The sequence below is a fragment of the Myotis yumanensis genome, unplaced genomic scaffold, assembly GCF_028538775.1.
Source record: "Myotis yumanensis isolate MYYU_CA2020_CCGP unplaced genomic scaffold, mMyoYum1.0.hap1 SCAF_13, whole genome shotgun sequence".
NCBI classification, from domain to species: Eukaryota; Metazoa; Chordata; class Mammalia; order Chiroptera; family Vespertilionidae; genus Myotis; species Myotis yumanensis.
The window spans coordinates 24,634,103-24,656,835 of record NW_027223764.1 but is presented as its reverse complement, the minus strand read 5'-3'; the positions used below and the strand labels follow the sequence as shown (position 1 = coordinate 24,656,835).

Genomic DNA, 22,733 nt, shown 5'->3' with positions numbered 1-22,733 from the left:
TGAGGCCAGTGGGCAGATTTTATTTCAAAGATAAATTTTTTAATAGACTCCAAAGGGGAGTTTCATATTTCTATAATTGTATGTAACTTTTTATATTAACAATTAAAAGTAATTTTACTTCTTTTCTAAATCAGCTGGCTATAATAATTTAGAAGTTGCAGAGTATTTGTTGCAACATGGAGCTGATGTGAATGCCCAAGACAAAGGAGGACTTATTCCTTTACATAATGCAGCATCTTATGGGGTAAGTTCTTCCATGTTACCTTTAAAATCCTTTGAGATTTTCAAAGTGAAAATCAGTATTACAGTTTAATGGGAATTTAGCTTGACTTTCTCATTTTATAGAGAAGTAAATATGAGGGCTAAAGAGGTTAAATAACTTCCAAGTTTCAATTCTGAATCTATTGTAAGCCTACTATGAGATGTGCAGCACATTTGTCATTCATTTTACTATCTTACCACCAATCTTTTACTTTCACTAAGCTGTTGATTTATTTGTTGGTGCCTAGGAAACTTCATTGGGATTCATAGGAATCTGTAGTTCAGATGCATTATTCCTGACTTTATAACCCTAAATGTTGCCACCAGTATTGACAATCTCCAGTAGTATAATTTGAATAATTGAGGAAGGCTGCTTATTTATAAATCATTGTTCAGCAGTTATAACATCTGAATAATTGAGAAATTATTAAAGTCATATTAGTTCACTTCTTTGTCAAATTCTTCATGTTTTCTCGATAATTTCTCAAGTAATTTAAATATCTACTGTAATTTTTAATTAACTACCTATACATTGTGATGTTGGGAAGAAACAGTTTTTCATTTCCAGGTTAAGTATGAATACATGGAAAAATAGGTATATAGGGCTAGTTACTTTTTAGGAACTAAAGTGTAATAAAATTTCAGACTGTAACAGGAATATTTTCTTTTACAGCACGTAGATGTAGCAGCTTTACTAATAAAGTATAATGCATGTGTCAATGCCACGGATAAATGGGCTTTCACACCTTTGCATGAAGCAGCCCAAAAGGGACGAACACAGCTTTGTGCTTTATTGTTGGCCCATGGAGCTGATCCTACTCTTAAAAATCAGGAAGGACAAACACCTTTAGATTTAGTTTCAGTAAGTGATGGGCTCTTTGAAAAATCTCAGTGCTTTTCTCGCTTTTTAAAATTCACTTGGTATATATAAAATGTCTTCATGGTGAATGTGTAAAATCTGTTTTTTAGCCCAATTTAATTGTAGAACATTTTTGGTATTAAAGTATAATAACTAAATAATAGAATTATTAGTTATTGTGTTTTAAGTACTTTGGCAAATGGAAAAAAGAAGTATAAAGTATAACTACTTATATTAGTTGGGAACCAAAATAGGCACAAGCTCCCATTGAATACTGGCAGTGCATACAGGTGCAGGATAATACAGGACATGAGCCTTGAGGAATTTCCCTAGCTGGGAGCATTGCCCTCAGGTGCAGCCACAAAACCTGCTTCTAGATTCCCTCTCACACTACCTCATCCCAAAGTTCATATTTCTTCCCCAGTAGAGCTGTTCACGAAACAAGCTTGTTTCTCCAGTTTTCTGTGGAAGTCTTTTCTTCCTCTCCTGAGGGAACTCCTGTAGGAGTCTCCATACTAGCCTCTACCTCTGCTTTGACCACTGTAACACAGGTACCTGTCTTGCCTCCACCACTGGGGATATTGAAGAGAGCAGTGAGGGAAAGGAGAAGAAATTATTGAGGTAGGAAGGGAAGTCTCTTCTGCAGACTGCTTTCACTGAGAGAGATTCCATTGTTACAAGTTATATTGAAAAGCTAATTTAGTTGAAATACATTGGAGGTTAAATAGATTTTTCTCAGGTTGACAGCCCAACCATATTTGCAACTTTCTTTTCAGGGAAATGTCTTTCCCATTCCAAACTTCCTTAAAAGTCAACTTTTCTTGTTCAATCCACTCGTTTATCAGTCCACCAAATATAATTGACAATGAAACAAAGTGCTCTAGAGAACATGTGTGGGCTTTAGAGTTGAACAGACTGCCTTAGAATTCCACCTCTACCACTTCTAGTTGTACAATCTTGCAAGTTGCCTAACCTCTAAGCCTCAGTTACCTCATCTATAAATGGGGATAAAATATATTTGGTTAATATGAGATTTAATGTACTTAAAGTCTTTGGCATGTACCAGGTACATAAAAAGCACCCAAAAATAAATGGTGCTAATATTATTTTTAAATGTTATATACAAACCATGAGTCCCATGAGAGTCCTCAGACTCAGGGGGAACAAAAGAATAAGGATCGGGTAGTCAGTATAAATCACTAACCATGAAAACAAGTACTGATTTGCTTCTTGCTGAATGTTAATTACTTAGTGTCTTAATTGAGCATTATGAAAGAATGGTAATGTCACTAATTAAATTAACCTATCAGTAAATTTGGGGATTTTTTTCAATTCTAGCGAATTTTATTAAAATAATTATCTTTGTTAACCCCCCAAAAACATTCAATATTGAGGAACAAATATCATTGAATATTTTCCAGTAAACAAACGATCATGATGTTTGCTAAAGTTTAATGTAGGTTAAATTACTTCTCTCACAGTAATTGCAAGTGTTAAAAGCTCTTACCTTTTTAAATTGATATTTTTCATTGTAGTATCAAAATTATGATTTTTTTAATGCTCTGCCACATTTAACAGTTTTGATTCTGTGTCTTGGAAGAATTATGTTTTATATTGAATAATAGTATAGCTGAATATCACTTATTTGCTTCACTTTTTAAAATAATCATTTTTATATTGAAAAGCAGTTCTAGAGCAAATATGTAGGGGTTTCGTCATTTGAAAATGCATTCTACTGGGTGTAGTAGAATTTTAACAGATTTCATCTCTCTGGCATGTAACCTAGGCAGATGATGTCAGTGCTCTCCTGACAGCAGCCATGCCCCCTTCTGCGCTGCCTTCATGTTATAAACCTCAAGTGCTCAATGGCATGAGAAGCCCTGGAGTCTCTGCAGATGCTCTGTCTTCGGGTCCATCCAGCCCATCAAGTCTTTCTGCAGCCAGCAGTCTCGATAACTTATCCGGGAGCTTTTCTGAACTGTCTTCAGTGGTTAGTTCAAGTGGAACAGAGGGTGCTTCCAGTTTGGAGAAAAAAGAGGGTGAGATTTTATGAAAATACTTTCTAACTCAGATTGTAGGCACATATTTGATATTTGGAATGCTAAAAAGTCTTTTTTTTTTAACTTTAGATATAACTGTTAGTATCAGGTTAACATAGTCGGAAAGTTTTAGCATTTTGTTACTTTCCTTACATTATTATAATTCCTAATGACATTTTCTCCTTTCAAGTTGAGACTTGATGCTGTTAACCTACTCTTTAGATGTAAATATGCTTTCTAAAAAGTTTAGAAGTCCTTTTGGTAGAGTAGCTGTGCCTTAATTTACCTCTTATATACAAATTTATGGAATACTTTTTATTCCATGTCAAAATACCCAATTTTAAAAAGATAAAAAGACACACACACATATCTGCAGTCTCTAAAAGCTGTTCTCTTTAACCTTTTACCTGTCAAAATTTATCTCAACCTATGTGACATTGTGAAAATTTTTTTGTGAAGTAGCTTACATGCTCAAAGACAGGGAAGCTTCTTTAATGGAGATAAAATTTACATATAACAGTAGTTTCAGCTCTATGGAAACTTATTTTAAAGATAGTTAAAAATAAAGTTATTTTAATTAAAAGATTTGTTTTAACCTGAGAGTGTCCTGTTGGTTAATTGTTTCTTCTAGTGATGAACTCTTAACAGCATTCTTTGAAATTTGTAATGTTTTGTTCAATATTATATCCCTAGTGGCTATTCACATTTTGCTTTATTTTTACTTTCTTTATGTATATAGTAATATTACAAAAATTTTGTCATAATGTTGATATCTATTATTCTGATGTGTGAATTTTTTTTTTTTTTTTTGGATTTTTTATTTTTCAGTTCCAGGGGTAGATTTTAGCATAACTCAATTTGTAAGAATTCTTGGGCTTGAACACCTAATGGATATATTTGAGCGAGAACAGGTGAGTTGGTTAACTGTTTTTGCTTGTTTTGGTGTTTTATGGAACCTCAAGGAAAAAGTAGGGCATACTTGAAATGCTCCACTTGTTTGGAGTGTAGGGAGGATATTTTTTTTTTTTTAAGAGACTGGAAATCACTCTTCTAATTTGGCTTGATCTTGGAATTTCTGTTCAGTTTATTAGCACATAAAATTAACTCTCGTGTAGTAATAGTAAAATAACTTTTTTGAATGCAAAGTTTAGCTTATTCTACCAAAAATAAGTTACCCTTGAGCCCTGTTTGTTTAGTTCTGTTTTATCAGTAACTACCCACTGTAAGCCTGATACTTCACTAGCCTCTATATACAGGGTGTCCCAAAAAAGTGTATACACACTTTAACAGCTGATAGCTCAATTTAAAAAGTGAAATGTATTTCAATAAACACTGCCTTTATAATTATTCAAACTGTGTGTATACTTTTTTTTTAGATACCCTATAGATATGCCATCTATATATCCGGTCTTTTCTAGAATAGTCCCAATTTACAGTACTCTGTCAGAATATAATTACAGATTTTTTTTATTCATACCCTAAGGAACTTCTGATCTAGTTATAGAGCTATAACAAGAACATATGAAGAGTTAAGTTTTGGGCATCTATTTTAGAAATGCAAAGAAAGAAAAGATTACTGCGAGCTGGATTCCAGAGAAAACATAGTATAAATAGAAGAGGATTTTTTAAAGCGTCTTTAGTTTCACAAAGTGGGAATAAGATAATTGAGATAAAGGATTAGTTTGAACAGTGATGCAGAAGCACTATCTGGAGCCTGGAGGAACAATTAAAAGCCTTGTATACATGAGGGATGGTGGAAAGATATAATAGTGTACCTAAATATGAATTTGAAAATACATTTTTTGTTTTGCTGCTTTGTTCTTCTCAGGTTCTTATGCTAAATGATAGTGATATTTTTGGTAGTTCATGACTCAACTTTAAATAATTAAATTAGCTAGTTAACTAAAATTAGCTGCAGCTTTTCATTTTGTTTAACAGCTGATTTATTTTCATTCCTAAGCTGTTCAAAAATTAATTTGAAGTAAATGTATGAATCTAGTACATTGTGAGATCACCAATATATGAATGTTCACTAAATGAGTAAGTCTTCTAAACAATTTATTCTCTTTTGTAAGATCACTTTGGATGTATTGGTTGAGATGGGGCACAAGGAGCTGAAAGAGATTGGAATCAATGCTTATGGACATAGACACAAATTAATTAAAGGAGTTGAGAGACTTATCTCTGGACAACAAGGTATTTCATTTTAAATCATTGCTATTGTCAGTTTAACAGCTTCCATAAAGGCAGTCCTCAACTTACTAATTGATAATTTAAAAATCTTAAGAGTCCATTTAATAGGAAGAGCTCCGGGAAACCTGGAATCAAGTCTTAACTCTGCTACTACTAAGCTTCCTGAGCTGCTGCTATTTACTGTGTGAACCTAAGAAAACTTCTGGGCCATTCAGAAATTTAGGGATTGCTTTAGCGCTGTTACTTCTATTTAGTTATTTCTGAAGTTATCCTAGCTCCAAAGTTTTGATTCTGAAAGATCTGAAACTTGGGTATCTCGTATCTTATAGTAATAGGCAATGATTAGGTGTTCAGGACTGCCCATAAAAGAGTTTGTAAATTTCTCTTTTGTAGTAAATAGCTAAATTCTAAACACTTCCAGTGAAAATACAGGGAAACAATGTTGCAACTGAGGAAATTTAACAAAACAAAGTTGAATATTTTTATTTCTCCCGGATGTTATGCTTAAGGAATATGCAAATTGCATTCGGTCAACAGATGTTAACCCTTCCCATGTACCAGGTCCTGAGTATAAAAAGGTGAATTAATTTAAGTTTCAGAAATCACATTTTAAGTTCATTGTTAAATTGAGGAAATTATTTACCCTGGGGTCAGAAGCATCCTAAAATTGAAGTCCTGGCTGTACAATTAGGGTTGAAGATAATCCTCCGTTAGCAAAAATGAAAATTTTCCGGAAAGAATGTATACCTGCCAGAAGAGGATCTAGCTCTTGAAGAAGGTAAAGGAGTGCCTTTAAAAATTAGGTAACGCAAGCTAAGGAATGCTGTATACTAGAAGTCTGGAATAGGATCGGTTAAAGGTAAATGCATCCTACTTATCTGGTAGGGTGTAGGGCAAAATGTTTAGAGATGGTCTTGAATATTTACAGTATAGATGACAAAAATTTTATAAGATAAAGAGGAGGGAAAACCCATGGCTCCCTGGAATGTTAGTATAAATATAAATAGTATCACAAATGAAGAGAAACTAGAACCCTCAGTTGTGGACTGCCATCCTGACTCTATTACAATAAAACCATCTGGTAAGGTACCAAGTGTGATGGAAAGAGGTGGGTTTAAAAAGGAAAGCAGGCAGTGTTTGTACATTAAGTACATCATAGTATGTGGCACACAGTTATTAAGACTGTTGAAAGGCTCAGGAAACCATGATGGAAACAGATACTGCCTCCAAGTGGCAAGTATACAGTGGGGCCTTGACTTACGAGTTGAATTCATTCCGTGACGGAGCTTGTAAATCAAATTACTCGTGTGTCAAATCAAAAAGTGAACGAGTGAGACACGTGATGCTGGGCTGATGTTGTGGCGTTCACTGTGACGTTCGCTGCGCCAACTAGCAGTGGGGTATCTGAAGCTGGCTCGTAACCCGAATTTTAGCTCGCAACTCAAAGCAAAAAATCGGCCAAGACGGCTCGTATCTCAAAAAACTCGTTAGTCGGGACACTCGTAAGTCAAGGCCCCACTGTATGTACCTCCATGCCATCTCTGGTCCTGACGTAAAAGCCTTATTAGCTATTATTTAGTGCAGCAAATTAATAGATTCCCTGTCCTGATATTTCAACACCGATAAACGTCTTTCTTCAGGGAGGTCCAAAGATGCCTTATTCAAGCATATGTCAGTCTTCATTAAGTGTTTCTGCTGTAACCTATTCACCTCTGCATAGTCTCTGTACTTCTTAGAAACCTAGTAATTCAGCCATGCCTATAAATCTTCAGCATGTTGGTGGTAATCCAGTTAATTCAGACCAGAACTCTAAATTCAAATAGCGCTCTTAACCTCCAGAGGCAAACCGCCCACCATGCATTGACCCAGCAGTAAGGGACGATCCATACCTGGAAAAACAGCAGAACTTTGGAGATCATGTTGTAGATATTAAAGGAGAATTGTTATAAATATACCAAAGAAATGGGAAAATTCTGTTTAAGATTCCATTTAAAAAGTTTTATGAGAATAAAGTTAGAAAAATATATGTGGTTATCTTGACCATTGATATTCAGGAAATAAGACAAGTTCATTGCATTGAATTAAAGAATCTACTGGTAATATGGGTAAGAATAAGTGTCAGTAGTTAGTAAACTTTATGGAGTTCTTATTCTAGGATGACTTAAAATTACTTGAGGTTATGCAAGTTTCTGTCATAATTCTTCCTCATAGTTTCAAAAAATAAAGGGATTAAATGCACATTTAATAAAGGAGATAATTTGAAGAAGACATACTCATTAAGACTAGGAGATAAAGAATAGAAAGATTTTCTGAACTATTCCCACAAAACCCTTATGACTTGCCAGGTCAAATTAGTAGTTTAAATGCAGTGTGATGTTCTGTTTTGGATACTGGAATACAAAAAAGGACATTAGTGGGGAAAACGGTGAAATCTAAAACATCTTTTAAAATTGGTAATAAGAATCAGATAAATCAGGTTATTTTTGGTTGATGTTTTTTGTTTGGTTGGTTGGTTGTTTTTGTGTGTTTTTTTAACAAATGAATTTTTGCCTTCAAATTTCATTCAATAGGTCTTAATCCATACTTAACTCTGAACACTTCTGGAAGTGGAACAATTCTTATCGATCTGTCTCCCGATGATAAAGAGTTTCAGTCTGTGGAGGAAGAGGTATGTTCATATATCTTAAATAAATGTTGGTTCAATAACTAAGTTTCCTGGAGATTTCCAGATATACTTGAAAATGTCGTAGAGTATTTTAATTATCCCTAACTCCTACCTGGAAAACTTTCAAAACCTTAATTCCAGTAATTTAATTCCAGTTCAGCACTATAGTTAATGCTAACACAGAATTCCATTCGAGAAGAGGTTGCTGTCATTTGAAAGAAGATGCTAATGTCACCTCCCTTCGTGAAGGCAATTGCAAAGCCCAGTATCTCAGACAGGACCCAGAACAGTGGAGGACACACCCAGAAAATTTTTCTTCCAGCTTTCTTTCTACAAAATTCATGGATCCACTAACACCTTTTAATAGTGCTTTACACTTTGAAGAACTTGTACCCTTTATATGTGTGAGTTGACTACAAAGATACAAAATTGAGTGAGACTTAGTTCTAAAACCCAAGAAACTCCAACTCTTGATAAAATACAAATTGTGCTTTATTAGGGCAAAACAAATGGAAACAAATAAATCTTTGTATTTTGGTATGTCAAGTGGTTAGTTAGCTTTGTATGTGTAGCTCCCTGTGCTTCTAGCTGTCTTTTCTTCCTTTCGTTTGAATTATATAGTTTTCACCTATAAATACGTTTTCAGATTGTTTGTACTAGCTAACAGCTATCACTAGAAAATAGTACTTGTGAACTTATAGAACTCATATTTCTTAAACCACAAAAAATATTAAAAATCCATTTTATATTCAAAAATAGAGTCATATAAGTCAAGAACCATGTTCCCCAAATCAGAAAAAACATAATAGCTAAATATTTGAAATGTTTTTCCATCAGATGCAAAGTACAGTCCGAGAGCACAGAGATGGAGGTCATGCAGGTGGAATCTTCAACAGATACAATATTCTCAAGGTAATAAGTTAGTAAAAATAGTTTGCTGAGACCATAGTTTTCAAAGCCTAAAACCATAATTAACTTTCATAAGAACATAATGATCTATCCAGCCCTATAAGTCTGTGACATGGCACAGGGGATATTTTGGGAAAGAATATACCCTTGGAAAGCTTAAGATTCTGAAAACCCTGTATACTGTTTTTATGATCAGTAATTCAGTGCTTGTTGAAATATTCAAGTTTAGCAGTTATGCTTTACCTTGGGGTAATGATAAGTCCTGTAGAGTTAGGACTTTATATAAATTATTAAGGCGCTCTGTGGTAACAAAGTTGGATTTTTTTGTGGCTCCTAAAAGGACTTCATCTTTATAGTTATACCATGCTTTTTTTTATTTGTCCTAACTGACTACTCCAGGTTTCTGTGAGTCAACATACCTATCACTTTTTCATAATTTTAATAGTATTCCCTCAGTACCTTCATCTTTTCCAAAAATAGTCTTTCAAAAATGTTTTTTAGTCATTCTAATGAGAGTTCTGTCTCCTTGTTGATACCAGTGACTTCTCAGGACCTTTTCCAACTTTGCTGTTTTTCTTTAACTATAGCAAGCAAAAAGTGAACATTCTACTTGAGATGCATAATGATTTTGTAATTGATATATTCTTTTTTACATTGATATACTAATATTCCTAATCATTATAAATATAAGATGGCTAGAATTAAAATGTGGTAAATATCTAGATTTTAAACTCAAGAGTGAGCATCATCTTTCAGTTGTATATACTACTGTTTCACAAATATACTATTATGAGTATAATATTAGATGCCATATTTTAGAGTTAGTGAATACTAAAACTATACATTGAGGTTGCTATGCTCATACTATTAGAAATTAGATGATTTAAAACAAACGCATTATTCAGGTAAAGGATCATACTTCTGTGTGTTCCTTTTCTTTTTTTTTTTTTTTTTTTTATCCTCACCTGAGGATATTTTTTCCCCATGAATTTTTAGAGAGAGTGGAAGAGAGGGGGAGAGACAGAGAGAACCAGAAACATCAATGTGAGAGAGGCACATCGATTGGTTGCCTGCAACCAAGGCATGGCACATGCCCTTGCCTGGAATCAAACCCAGGCCTGGCCAGGGTTGGGACTAATGTTTTTTGTTAGTTTTTATCATAGTACTAGAGGCCCAGTGCATGGATTTGTGCACTAGTGGGGTCCCTCAGCCTGGCCTGCAGGGATCAGGCTCAAACCAGCTCTCCGTCATCCCCCAAGGGGTCCCGGATTGCGAGAGGGCGCAGGCCAGTCGTTGAGACTGCAGGAGGGCTCCAGGGCTCCAGGGCTTCTCCGGCTTGTCTCACCCAGTCCTGATCGGCCGGACCCCAGCAGCAAGCTAACCTACTGGTCAGAACGTCTGCCCCCTGGTGGTTAGTGCACAACATGGTGACTGGTCGAGCAGTCAAACAGACGGTTGGACACTTAGCATATTAGGCTTTTATTATATAAGATGACATAAGAATGACATCTTGAAATTTCCACTCATGGACATATATAATAATTTTAAATAAAACAAATAATTATGCCTATTACAAGCAAATTTTCAGTCAAGTCTACTTTGTCTGCAAACAGTAACAAGCAGTTGTTAAGGGTGAGGGCAGGAGAGAGAACATATGTTTGATTTCCAAAATACGGGCACACCTCGCTTTATTGGCACTTTACTTTATTGAGCTTCACAGATTTTGCAAGTTGAAGGCCAGACCCTCCACCAACAAAAATACAACAACTCTCTTTTTTGTGATACTTGCTTTATTGTGATGGTCTGGAACTGAATCCACCATATCTCTGAGGTATGCCAGTAGTTGAATTTGAGAAAGCTGTTTTTTCCTCTATAATATGTTTTAATGCAGTATTTAATGAAAAATTTTTTTTCAATGGTAAGACTTTTAATTTTGTTACTTTTTTTTTACCTAAATGAGATCCCCTTGTGCCTGTTGTATTCCTCAATTTTGTCTGTGGCAGTATATTGGCTTATTTTGAGTCAGAATTAAAACCAGCTCCCAGGTGTGCTCTAGGACCAGCAGGGGGTTATAGCACCTTTAAACACAGCTAAGAAACAGCTCAAGGATTATGAAATTTGACGTTGTAAATACTCTAGATGAGACTAGCATCCATTTTGAACTCTGCTCCAGACAAAAATTTTAGGAATTGGAGAGATAGGGAAAGATAGAGGGAGTAATAGGGGATATGTGTATGTATATTTTAAGAATGTTTATTGGTGTGGGCTATTTCAAATATTTTCATTAAAAACAGATAAAGATAGTACTTTGAACCAGATAAAACAAGGGAAAAACATATTATCTTTTTAATACTTAAATACAGAAAACATATCTGAGTTGGAAATATTTAGTAATAATTGTAAATTAATGAGAATGGAAGCATTTTAATCAATTAATGGTATTATTGACCTTTACATATGGCCTGTATAGCTTTTTTCCCTTTGAAGTTTTCAGTTTCCAAAATGTAGCTATATTTCCATCTTTAGTTGATTAAAATAACATAGTTTACATTTTAAAGAAAAGTTTTGCCTCTTCCAGCTATGTGGCTGGCCCATTTCTGGTTAAGATAAGCAAGAAGGTAAGTAATTATTATGAGCTAAAGGTGTTATTTTTCTGGTTCCTTTTTTTATAGATTCAGAAAGTTTGTAACAAGAAACTATGGGAAAGGTATACTCACAGGAGAAAAGAAGTTTCCGAAGAAAACCACAACCATGCAAATGAAAGAATGCTATTTCATGGTAAGATTGCTCCTACCTTACCACTATTCTCCACATTAGAATAGCTTTTTGTCAAGTATGAAATAATAATGAATCCATATAGTCCTTTTGTCATTTTTTATTTTATTTTATTTTTTTTAATATATTTTATTGATTTTTTACAGAGAGGGAGGGAGAAGGATAGAGAGTTAGAAACATCGATGAGAGAGAAACATCGATCAGCTGCCTCCTGCACACTCCCTAATGGGGATGTGCCCACAACCAAGGCACATGCCCTTGACCGGTATCGAACCTGGGACCCTTCAGTCCGCAGGTTGATGCTCTATCCACTGAGCCAAACCGGTTAGGGCCCTTTTGTCATTTTTTAAAATTATTTCTGTAAATTTTATATTTATATATTCGTATTTTTTTTCGTTGTTTTGTGTTTGTTTTTTATTGATACCAGAGAGGAGGGAAGAGAGATAGAAACATCAATGATGAGAGAGAATTATTGATTACCTGCCTCCTGCACAGCCCCCACTGGGGATTGAGCTTGACCGGGAATCAAACCATGACCTCCTAGTTCATAGGTTGACGCTCAACCACTGAGTCACGCTGGCTGGGCTATATTCATATTTTCAACCTCTTGAATTTGTATATTTCCCAATGGATAGCTTCTATAATTAAGATTGCCATAATGGAAAAAATACAGAAATGGGAATGTTCACTATTCATATTTTCCTCCTTTTTTTTTTTTTTTAAGTCCTAGTTTCTTTTTTTAAAATATATTTTTATTGATTTCAGAGAGGAAGGGAGAGGAAGAGAGATATAGAAACATCAATGATGAGAGGGAATCATTGATTGGCTGCCTCCTGCATGTCCTCTATTGGGGACCAAGCTCCCAACCTGGGCATGTGTCTTTGACTGGAATCAAACCCAGGACCCTTGAGTCTGCAGGCCGATGCTCTATACACTGAGCCAAACCGGCTAGGGCCTTTTTTTCTTTGTATAATATTTTGCTTATTATGACACTCTGAGAAATTGTTTTATTTTTAACTAGTTGATTGAATTAAAATTAAAGTAAGAACTGAAAATCACCTCAAAAGAATGTATGCATCCTATTCTGGCATTGACTTACAAAAATATTTATGTATTGACTTAAATGGTTTGTTATTCCTATTTCAAATAAGTGATTCTGTTCTTCAGTGTTTCTGTAAAGTGGAATTCATTGTATTTTCCTGTCTCTTAATGAACAGGGACATTGATGTTGATGAATCAGTTAGCTATTTTATATTGGCTTTTCCCAACTCCCATCCTGACCCCACTCCCTGGCCCGGTTCCCATGCTCAGTTCCTCCCCTTTGGCTAAGCTCCCTGACTTTGCACACGTGCAAGGAAGAAGGAGAAAGAAGTCACTGTGCAGGGAATGAAGGCACAGCTCTTTTGCAGATGGAATCTGTTAAAGCAGGTGATGAAAGGCAGAGCACTGGAAAGATAGGAAAAACAAAGTATAAAGAAGAGAATGAACATTGAAAAGATCACTTTGGTTACTTTTGATATCTAAAAAATGTACATAGACATGGGTGTCATTCTGAGACCTAATGAACTCATCCTTGCTATATGAGGTGAATTATAAGATTACTAGAAGCCTGGTGCACGAATTTGTGCACGGGTGGGGTCCAGCCAGCCTGCCCTGATGGGGCCAGGTGGGGGAGGGGCCATGGGCAGTTGGTGGGTCGACCCCACCCCCTGGTCTAACTTCTGGTAGAACTCCTGGTCAAGGGGACAATTTGCATATTAGCCTTTTATTATATAGGAGGATTGATTCTGATTTGTATATATTTAGGGTTTGGAATTTGATTAGCATTTGTATTTCAAGTGATCTGTTTGTTATTCTAGTTAAATATGTATGTGTCTTTATTTTACCAGCTCAACTACTACCACCCTATTAGAACATTGGTTGACTTGTGTAATTCCTCTAAAACAATTATTCTAAAGTAGTGAATCAGCTGACAGTTAACTTGTCCTTGTCTTATGATTTTGCTTTATTGTAGTGATGTATGTATATTTAAGAGTTTAACTTCTAAGAAGCTTTAGTTTTTGTTCGTTTTCTTTTAAGATAAAATTGTTATTCATCTATGTGTGTTTTAGGGTCTCCCTTTGTGAATGCAATTATCCATAAAGGCTTCGATGAAAGGCATGCCTATATAGGTGGCATGTTCGGAGCTGGGATTTATTTTGCTGAAAACTCTTCCAAAAGCAATCAGTATGTATATGGAATTGGAGGAGGTACTGGGTGTCCAGTTCACAAAGACAGATCTTGTTACATTTGCCACAGGTAAGAGATCACTTGTTCTCATTTATTTTTATAAGAATCAGATAAGAACTGGTTCCATATTGAAAATTTTGGGGTGTAAGGCTAGGTGAACTTTATGGGCCAAGCACAGTTCTAAGCACTTGATCTGTTTAACTCATTTAATCATTAAATTACATTTGGTGTTTTAAAGAATATGGAGAAGAACATATCATTGGGCATGAAAGATTTTATTGTGGGGCTGTGAACTCTAAAAATTCTAGTATTCACATGCTAAAATGGTACTACTTGCCAAACCTAATTATTTCATGGCAATGCATGAAGAAGTCTCTCTTCCATTATGATATGCTCATAATCTTCAATTTATAATATTACTACTTGAAAAGTTATAATAAAGCACATCAATCCTGTAGAAAGCACATTATTATCAAATAACTACTTGTGTGCTCGCTTCAGCAACACACATACTGAAATTGGATTTAGAGAAGACTAGCATGGCCCCTGTGCAAGGGTGGCATGCAAATTCATGAAGTGTAAATAAGAAAAAAGGGCGGGGGGGTACAAAGTAGTTATCCTGGTCTAACTCGGTTGTTAAAAGCATTCAAATAACTTGGCTCTAATTGATAAACTCCTGATAAATAAATTATCTTTTGCCATTTGAAAAATCAAATAAGATCAAACATTGAGATATATTCTACAGTTAGGGCACTGCTTATAAAGATCTAGAGCAGTAGTTATCAAACATTAGCAAGTTTCAGAATTACCTAGAAGGTTAATGAAAATGCCGATTCACAGGCCCTATCTTTTGAGTTGCTGATTTAATAGTTCTGGGGTGGGGTCCTAGAACTTGAATTCTACCAAGTTTCCTGATGCTTCTGATTACAGATCTAGAAGAAAAAACAACAACCTAGAGCAGTAGTTCTCGGTCTTAGCAGCACATTGGAATCACCCAGGAAGCTTTAAAAATGAATGTCTGTGTCCCACCTTCAGAGAGTCTCATTTAATTGGACTGGGGTATGATCGGGGCATTGGGATTTTTAAAGGCTTCCCAGCTGATTTTGAGAGGTTGCCAAGGTGAAGAACTATAGTCCTAGAGAGAGGTCTGTTTTTGTTTAGTTCTTATTGTTTTCCCCCTGAATTTAGACTTTGTGTAGGTGTCTGAAGTCAGCCCTCCTGGATATGACTTCCCACCCATTTCTATTTTAGATCATAAATTGGACTGGTTAGAAGACTTATAATTTCTTGATATTTTATAAATTGAACATTGCTATTTTTACTTTTATTATCTGGAGGCTAAATAGCAAGTATAGATTGTATCTCTTTGGAGAATAGAATCATCAACTGGTCCACCAAAATCAGGAACCGAAGATAGTTCTTTGGAATTAAAGAAGGCCAATCATATGCCAGAGGGGAGTGGGAGAGTAACCTACTTAAACTTCTGGTAGAGAAGACCTAGTTGAGGAAGTAACATTTCACCTGAAACCTGCAAAATGAATGTTAGCCATTTGAAGAGTGTTAGAATGGCTGGTAGAGGAAACAGCGTATTATGTATCATGTCCGTGGGGGAAGAAAGTTTGACTATGTGAAAGAAGAAAATGTATCTGGGGCATGAAGAACACATTAAGATTAGAGAATTTGGTACCATTGTAAGGGAATTTGGGGATTTCTTCTAAGTACAGTGAGCAGCCTCTAAAAGGGTTTAAGCAGAAAAGTGATGTGATCTGATTTATGTTTTTTGGTTTTTGTTTGTTGTTGTTTTTTCCTAAATCACTGGTTGCTTGAATGGAAAATAGTTTAGACATTAATTAGAGTAGAAACAGGAAGACTAAATCAGAGGCCATTGTTATAGTCCAGGTGAACATTTAAGAGAAGAGAATAGATTATAAATATATTTTGAAGGTAGAATCCACTGGACTTAACTGGAAAAATGTTCTTTGCAAACCACTTCATGGAAGTCCCTTAAAGCTCCTCCTTCCCACTTGGGCTATGATTTGTACTTTTGCTGAAGCAGGATGGCTGAGTCTGGATACCTATACGGTTATTACATTTTCAGGTTTTATAATTAAAGTGAAAAATTCTTTCATTAATGAGAATAGTAGAAGACATTCTTATAAAGTTCATTTAGAGTGAAATGATAAAAACAATCATAAATGTTTATGTATAAATGTATTAAAAAGTGTAGACAGTGTACACAAATAAAATTGTCATATGCTACTTTGTATTCAGTAAGATCTTTTCCTTTTCACGCTATAGGCAGCTGCTCTTTTGCCGGGTAACCTTGGGGAAATCGTTCCTGCAGTTCAGTGCAATGAAAATGGCACATTCTCCTCCAGGACATCACTCAGTCACTGGTCGACCCAGTGTAAATGGCCTAGCATTAGCTGAATATGTTATTTACAGAGGAGAACAGGTAACTCATTTTTATTTGTTATCTTCAAAAATACTTTAGAGCCATACTTTAATCTCTTCTTACTAATCTCTTAAATTAACAAGGTATATTGTCTTGAGAAATGGATTTCTTTTTAATTTTTTTTTTGGGGGGGGGATAATTTCAGACTTACAGAAAAGTTACAGAAATAGTAAAGAATTCCCTTTACCCAGATTTTTCAAATATTCATTTTTTTTAAGATTTTTTTTAAATTGATTTTTAGAGAGAGAGGAAGGGAGCGGGAGAAATATCTATATGAGAGCGACACATCATCAGCTGCCTCCAGCACACCCTCCACCAGGGATTGAGCCCACAACCGGGCATGTGCCCTGATTAGGAATCAAACCAGCAACCTCCGGGATGACGCCCAACCATCTGAGCCACACCGGCCAGGGCCCAGATGTTAACATTTTAACATTCTCTCTCCTTTATCAGTCTCACCCTCCTGAGTAGGTGTTTATACTTTTTTTTTTCTGACCTACTTGAGAGGACAGTTCCTTTACCCTTAGGAACATAGGCATGTTTTTTTACCCTTAAATCTGTACTATAAGTGTATTTCCTAAAAACAAGGAGATTCTCTTAAAATTATCAAAATCAGGAAAATACCTTATTCAGATTTTGCCAGTTATACTGGAATTTTTTTTTTCAGCTTTTCTAAAATACAGTTAAGTAGAATTCAATATTTAATAGTTAATCTGCCTATAGCAAAGAAATGTGTAATTCCCTCTTGCTCTTAGTGACACATCTGGTCAAAGCATCTCTAGATTGTGTTCTGAGTTGGAGATATGTATTAGAACCATCTAGGTCAGTGGTTGGCAAACTCATTAGTCAACAGAGCCAAATATCAACAGTACAACGATTGAAATTTCTTTTGAGAGCCAAATTTTTTAAACTTAAACTATATAGGTAGGTACATTGTTATTAACTTAATTAGGGTACTCCTAAGGCTTAGGAAGAGCCACATTCAAGGGGCCAAAGAGCCGCATGTGGCTCGCGAGCCGCAGTTTGCCGACCATGAATCTAGGTCATTAAAAACAGACAGACACATACTTAGTACTCCTTCCAGATCTGAAGAATCTAAGGGACAGGAATCAAGGTAGAGGTGTTTTGAGAAAATGCTCTCACATGAATCTGATCCACAGCACTAAGTTTTAGAACTTCTTCCCTGAAGCTTAGGAATGCTTAGAGTAAGTCTCTTCTAAAAAAAATTTTTGTTTACCAATATTTGAATTAATCTTTCTCTTTTAGGCTTATCCTGAATATTTAATTACTTACCAGATTGTGAGGCCTGAAGGTATGGTTGATGGATAATTATTTTAGGAAACTAATTCCACTGAACCTAAAATCATCAAAACAGCTGGTGGCCTCTTAATTTTTACTCCTTTGCTGAGAAAAATCATTGTTCGACAAGCCTGTGGCAAAAGGATAAAAAATGTGAAAGAAGTTTTAACATTCTGACTTGATAAAGCTTTAATAATGTACAGTGTTTTCTAAATATTTCCTGTTTTTCAGCACTTTAACAGATGCCATTCCAGGTTAAAACTGGGTTTGTCTGTACTAAATTATAAACAGTTAACTTGAATCTTTTATACGTTATGCATTGATTCTAACAGAAACTGTAATCCCTCAACAGAACTCATTTTACTAATCCAGTACTGTGTTCTTTAAAACACAGCATTTACACTGAATACAGTTTCATTTGTAAAACTGTAAATAAGAGCTTTTGTACTAGCCCGATATTTATTTACATTGCTTTGTAATATAAATCTACCGTTTCAGAATTGCAGTGGTTACAGATTTTTTTCATGTGTACCGCTCATCTGCACTTCATCCTGCATCATCATGATTGATCTTTACATTTGATTTCAGAGGCTGTGTTGAGTTGTCAGCAGAGACTTTGTCAGTTGGGAAAGATTTATTTATCACATTTAATTTGCTGATGGAAGCATTTATCTCTCATTAGAAATCTTTCCCATTTAAGAGCCTATTTCATGAACTCTCTGGGGATTTAATTTGTGCTACCTTTATATGTATAAGATACATTCCAAAGAGCTCTAACTATGGTAGTCCTGAATATTAAAGATGCTTCTTTACTGGCATCAAACTCTAGGTTTCACGTTGGAAAAAGTTTTCATATCGTTCTGTGAAAATTAGAGCAAGTGCTTTTATTTTTTTAGAAAGGTTATGTCCTGCCACTGAACAATTATGTTGTTCTTTTAATGGAATATAAATAGGAAGTTAAATTTCAGAGGTGGGAAGGATAATCTTGAATAATTTTCCAATATGTTCTAATCACTGTAAATGTAAGCAGAAAAAAATTGCAAATGGGAGTAGGTGGTTTTTTGTCCTATTTTTTTCCTGTTCTTTTTCCTTGGCCTTACTCTTATACTTACAGCCAGTCTATACACGATAGGTAAGCTCCACCCAGAACATGAAGTGTAGGTGTCCCAGTTCTCTCCTCGCCTCCTGAATGGGCAGGTGCAGTGAGAAGGGTGCTTCTGCTCTGGGCCACCTCATCATGACATTACATCCAGTTGGAGATACGCTATCCCATAAAATGCCATTCCTAGTTTCTAATATTAACTATCTTTTCCATGAAAAATGCTAAGGCATCTTGGTACAGAGACACAAGTTACGGCTTGGCAGTCTTTGTTGACTCTAGCGTCCTCATAAGTCAAAGCAAGAGTTTTACCCACTTAAGTCTTTGTAAATGAGGATGTTCCCATTCACTCTATACAAATTTACCTTTGTTTTACATTTCATTCAGTCTCTAACTAATTGGTCCTTTACAGTAACTTGTACATAAACTGCTAGAAAATCATGGTGGTTTTTTTGCCTTGATTAAGAGTTAATCAGAGTAAATGCATATCTGGAGTTTCTGTGATGTAAGTTGTTTGGCAGCTGTAGAGAGAATGCTATCCCATAAAATGCCATGTAAGTTGTGATTATTATTTGAGGTCAATCCTGACCTTTAATACAGCTTTCTAATAATTGCAAACATAATCCTAAAGTCATTTCTTGGAACTCAAATGAAGTATGCCAAATTTTATATAATTTTTCAGATTCTGGAAGCTTCCATGTTTTATAATTAAGATAATGAGATGAATTGATGGAGTTTATATTTACATACCTTATCTCTCATCATTTAGCCCATAATCCTCACCCTATGAGTGAATCTGGAATTGCTTATCATGTAAAATTATCGTGGTCTATGAGTTTACAATATTGCAGCCTGTGTTGTTTCATCTAATCCATTGCTTAATTAGTGTGTTCAAGTTTTTCTATAAATGATTATATTGTGGTTAATATGTTAGCATGGTGATATTTTCAGATAGCTTTTTGTTTGTTGGGAGCTTGAAGAGGGGGTTGGAGGGATTTGGGGATTTTTTTTTTTTTTTGGAGTTTTTGCATGAAATACCTTACTTTATAATGATGGAATTGCTTTTTCTTTGTTTTGTGAATTTTTTTGAAGTGAGATTTAACTTTTTGTGTGAGTAGTACTGTTATATTCATCTAGAGTGTCTTACTTGTACTGTATCACATTCCATACCCTCATTTAATTCTTAATAAACTGTTCACTTGTTTTTTCAGGTAGCATGGTAATTACTGGAGTAGTATAAGTGTGTTGAATGGAATTTGAGAAAATGGATTAAGATTACAATAAACCACAATTGCAGGAAAACATTGTATTTCTGAGTCTAATAGTGATAAAGAATGCAGTTTAAAGATTGAAATATTGAAGGTTGTGACCATATCTTCTCAGCTATTTTAAGATTGAAAGTAGCTGTAATATGCTTTTAGACAATTAGTCTACCCAACACTACTTTTGGCAAACCTTAAAGCTCATTCCTGGGAAATCTTTCTTCTTATAAAGAGGAGTATATTTTTGTTCTCTATAATATATAAAAAATTCTTTATAAGTTTTCAAATCTTAAAGTTAGTGGTATTTATTACTCTTGAAAGAAAGCATAATAAATGTATTATAGATTTTGGTACGCTGAATGTCCAGGTGTGTGTGCTCCATTCTCTGCTTTCATAGTAAGAGAATAATGGCACAAATAACCCATAAATCACGGCTTTAAATATATTTCAGCAGTTTGATCTTCCTGCTTCAGTTAGGACAGTATTAAAGTGTTTGCTGGCTAGTTCCTAAGCATGCATTCCCATGTATGATGTGATCCACTTATTTGCAGGGAGATGGAGAAAGAAAACATGCAAATAAAGTTCCCTAAGCCTAGTGGTTGGGTTTTCTCACTTGTCATGGAGACATAGAACATAGAATTTTTAAAGCAGCAAGATTAGCCACTGATACCTTCACCTAAGTGAAATCTTTTCCTGGCCAGTCAGCTCAGTTGATTAGAGCGTTGTCCTGATACACCAAGGTTGTGGATTCAGTCCCTGGTTAGGGCACATATAAGAAGCAACCAATGAATGCATAAATAAGTAGAACAACAAATCAATGTTTCTTTCTCTCATGCGCTCTCGCTCTCTCTCTCTCCCTCCCTCTCTCCCCCCCCCCCCACCCCTCTCGCTCCCTCTCCCTCTCTCTAAAAATTAATAAAAAATGTCAGCCCTGCCCTGGCTGGTTGGCTCAGTGGATAGAACGTTGGCCTACCGACTGAAGGGTTCTAGGTTCGATTCCGGTCAAGGGTACATGCCCGGGTTGCATGCTCGATCCCCAGTAGGGGGCATGCAGGAGGCAGCCGATCACTTACTCTCTCTCATTATTGATGTTTTATATCTCTCCCTCTCCCTTCCTCTCTGAAACCAATAAAAACAGTTTTTAAAAACCCTATTTTTAAAAATATGTTTTTAATAAATGGAATCTTAAGCTCAAAATGTAAAGTATATAAATCTCTAGGTGCCTGAGGATCCCACTTTGAAAATTACTCATAAAAGCATCAGATGAGACATGGCAGCCTGGTTGGATAAGGAAAATATACCCATAACCCAAGCTGTAGCATTCCTACAGTGAAGAAAAAAACAAGCTCCACTCAAATGGACTCATTCAAAAATCCAAAACAGCCCAGCCAGTGTGTCTTAGTGGTTGAGTGTCGACCCATAAGAGGCCGTCTGTTCAATTCCCAGTCAGGGCACATGCCTGGGTTGCGGACCTGATCCCCAATAGGGGACATGCAGGGTGTTTCCATCTCTCCCTTTCCCTCTCTAAATTCAATGAAAACATTTTTTAAAAATCCAAAACTATCTGTTTTGAACACAAGTCTTCAGACACAATCTTGGAAGATTAGTGCGCGCGCGTGCACACACACACACACACACACACACACTTAGAATAACTGGGATAAGAATGTTTAAAATGGGAAGGGAAAAGCTTAAAAACCATTAGAAAAGATGACACTGAAAAAACTTTTGAGGACTGAAAAATATATAATTAATGAAATTAAGAACTCAGTGAGCCGATTAAACCACAGATTGGGCATATCTGAAGAATTGGTGAACTAGGAGATAAACCAGAGGACCCAGATTGTAACAGGAAGATATTGGAAACTAGAAAAGACATAAGAGACTTGGAGAACAGAATGAGAAAGTGCAATGTAAAGAACAGAATAGTTCTCGGCCGGGATGGCTCAGTGGTTGAGTGTCGACCTATGAACCAGGAGATCATGGTTTGATTACTAGTCAGTGCATGCCAGGGTTGCAGGCTCAGTGCCCAGTGTGGGGTGTTCAGGAGGCAGCCAATTATTCTCATCACTGATCTTTCTCTCCTTCCTCTCTGAAGTCAATAAAAATACATTTTAAAAAAAAAAAACATGATCGGAGAGATTTGAAGATTTTTCTCATAATGAATGTGAATCCTTAACGAGGCATAACAAATATCTAGTAGGGTGAATAAAAACAAGTCTGCTTCTAGACATGTAGTAGAATTGCAAAAGACAAGAAAAATCTCAAAGCAACCAAAAAGAGCCCTGGCTGGTTTGGCTCAGTGGATAGAGCATTGGCCTGTGGACTGAAGGGTCCCAGGTTCGATTCCAAACAAGGGCACATGCCCAGCTTGCGGGCTTGATCCCCAGTGGGGGTGTGTAGGAAGCAGCCAATCAGTGATTCTCATCATTGATGTTTCTCTCTTTCCCTCTCCCTTCCTGAGATCAAAAAATATTTTTTTAAAAATAAAAGCAACCAAAGAGGAAAGACATTAACAACAAAGGAATAATACACGGACAGCACCCTTTCCCTGGCAGCAATAAAGCTGGAAGACATTAAATACCTTCTAAGGCCCTAACCAGTTTGGCTTAGTGGATAGAGCTTCAGCCTGTGGACTCAAGGGTCCCAGATTCGATTCCGGTCAAAGGCATGTACCTTGGTTGCAGG

The 22,733-nt window shown here is 35.8% G+C and overlaps 1 protein-coding gene and 1 non-coding gene across 3 annotated transcripts in view; both read left to right on the top strand.

Annotated features, from left to right (window-relative positions):
• The window catches only part of TNKS2 (tankyrase 2), a 55,222-nt gene extending 34,053 nt beyond the window's left edge, over positions 1-21,169 (top strand). The window contains exons 17-27 of one of the 2 annotated variants that reach the window (XM_070432713.1): positions 135-244; positions 935-1,123; positions 2,907-3,159; positions 3,988-4,070; positions 5,235-5,355; positions 7,923-8,020; positions 8,855-8,929; positions 11,599-11,704; positions 13,813-13,999; positions 16,229-16,385; positions 17,652-21,169. In XM_070432713.1, the coding sequence (XP_070288814.1) occupies positions 135-244; positions 935-1,123; positions 2,907-3,159; positions 3,988-4,070; positions 5,235-5,355; positions 7,923-8,020; positions 8,855-8,929; positions 11,599-11,704; positions 13,813-13,999; positions 16,229-16,385; positions 17,652-17,714 (1,442 nt within the window). In that variant the 3' untranslated portion in view covers positions 17,715-21,169. The remainder of the gene's footprint in view (positions 1-134; positions 245-934; positions 1,124-2,906; positions 3,160-3,987; positions 4,071-5,234; positions 5,356-7,922; positions 8,021-8,854; positions 8,930-11,598; positions 11,705-13,812; positions 14,000-16,228; positions 16,386-17,651) is intronic. The other variant, XM_070432714.1, reaches the window with a different exon arrangement.
• LOC139022282 (U6 spliceosomal RNA) lies at positions 14,419-14,521 on the top strand. Its single transcript, XR_011473660.1, has one exon. It is a non-coding gene; the product is annotated as a U6 spliceosomal RNA (small nuclear RNA).
• Positions 21,170-22,733: the final 1,564 nt, after the last annotated feature.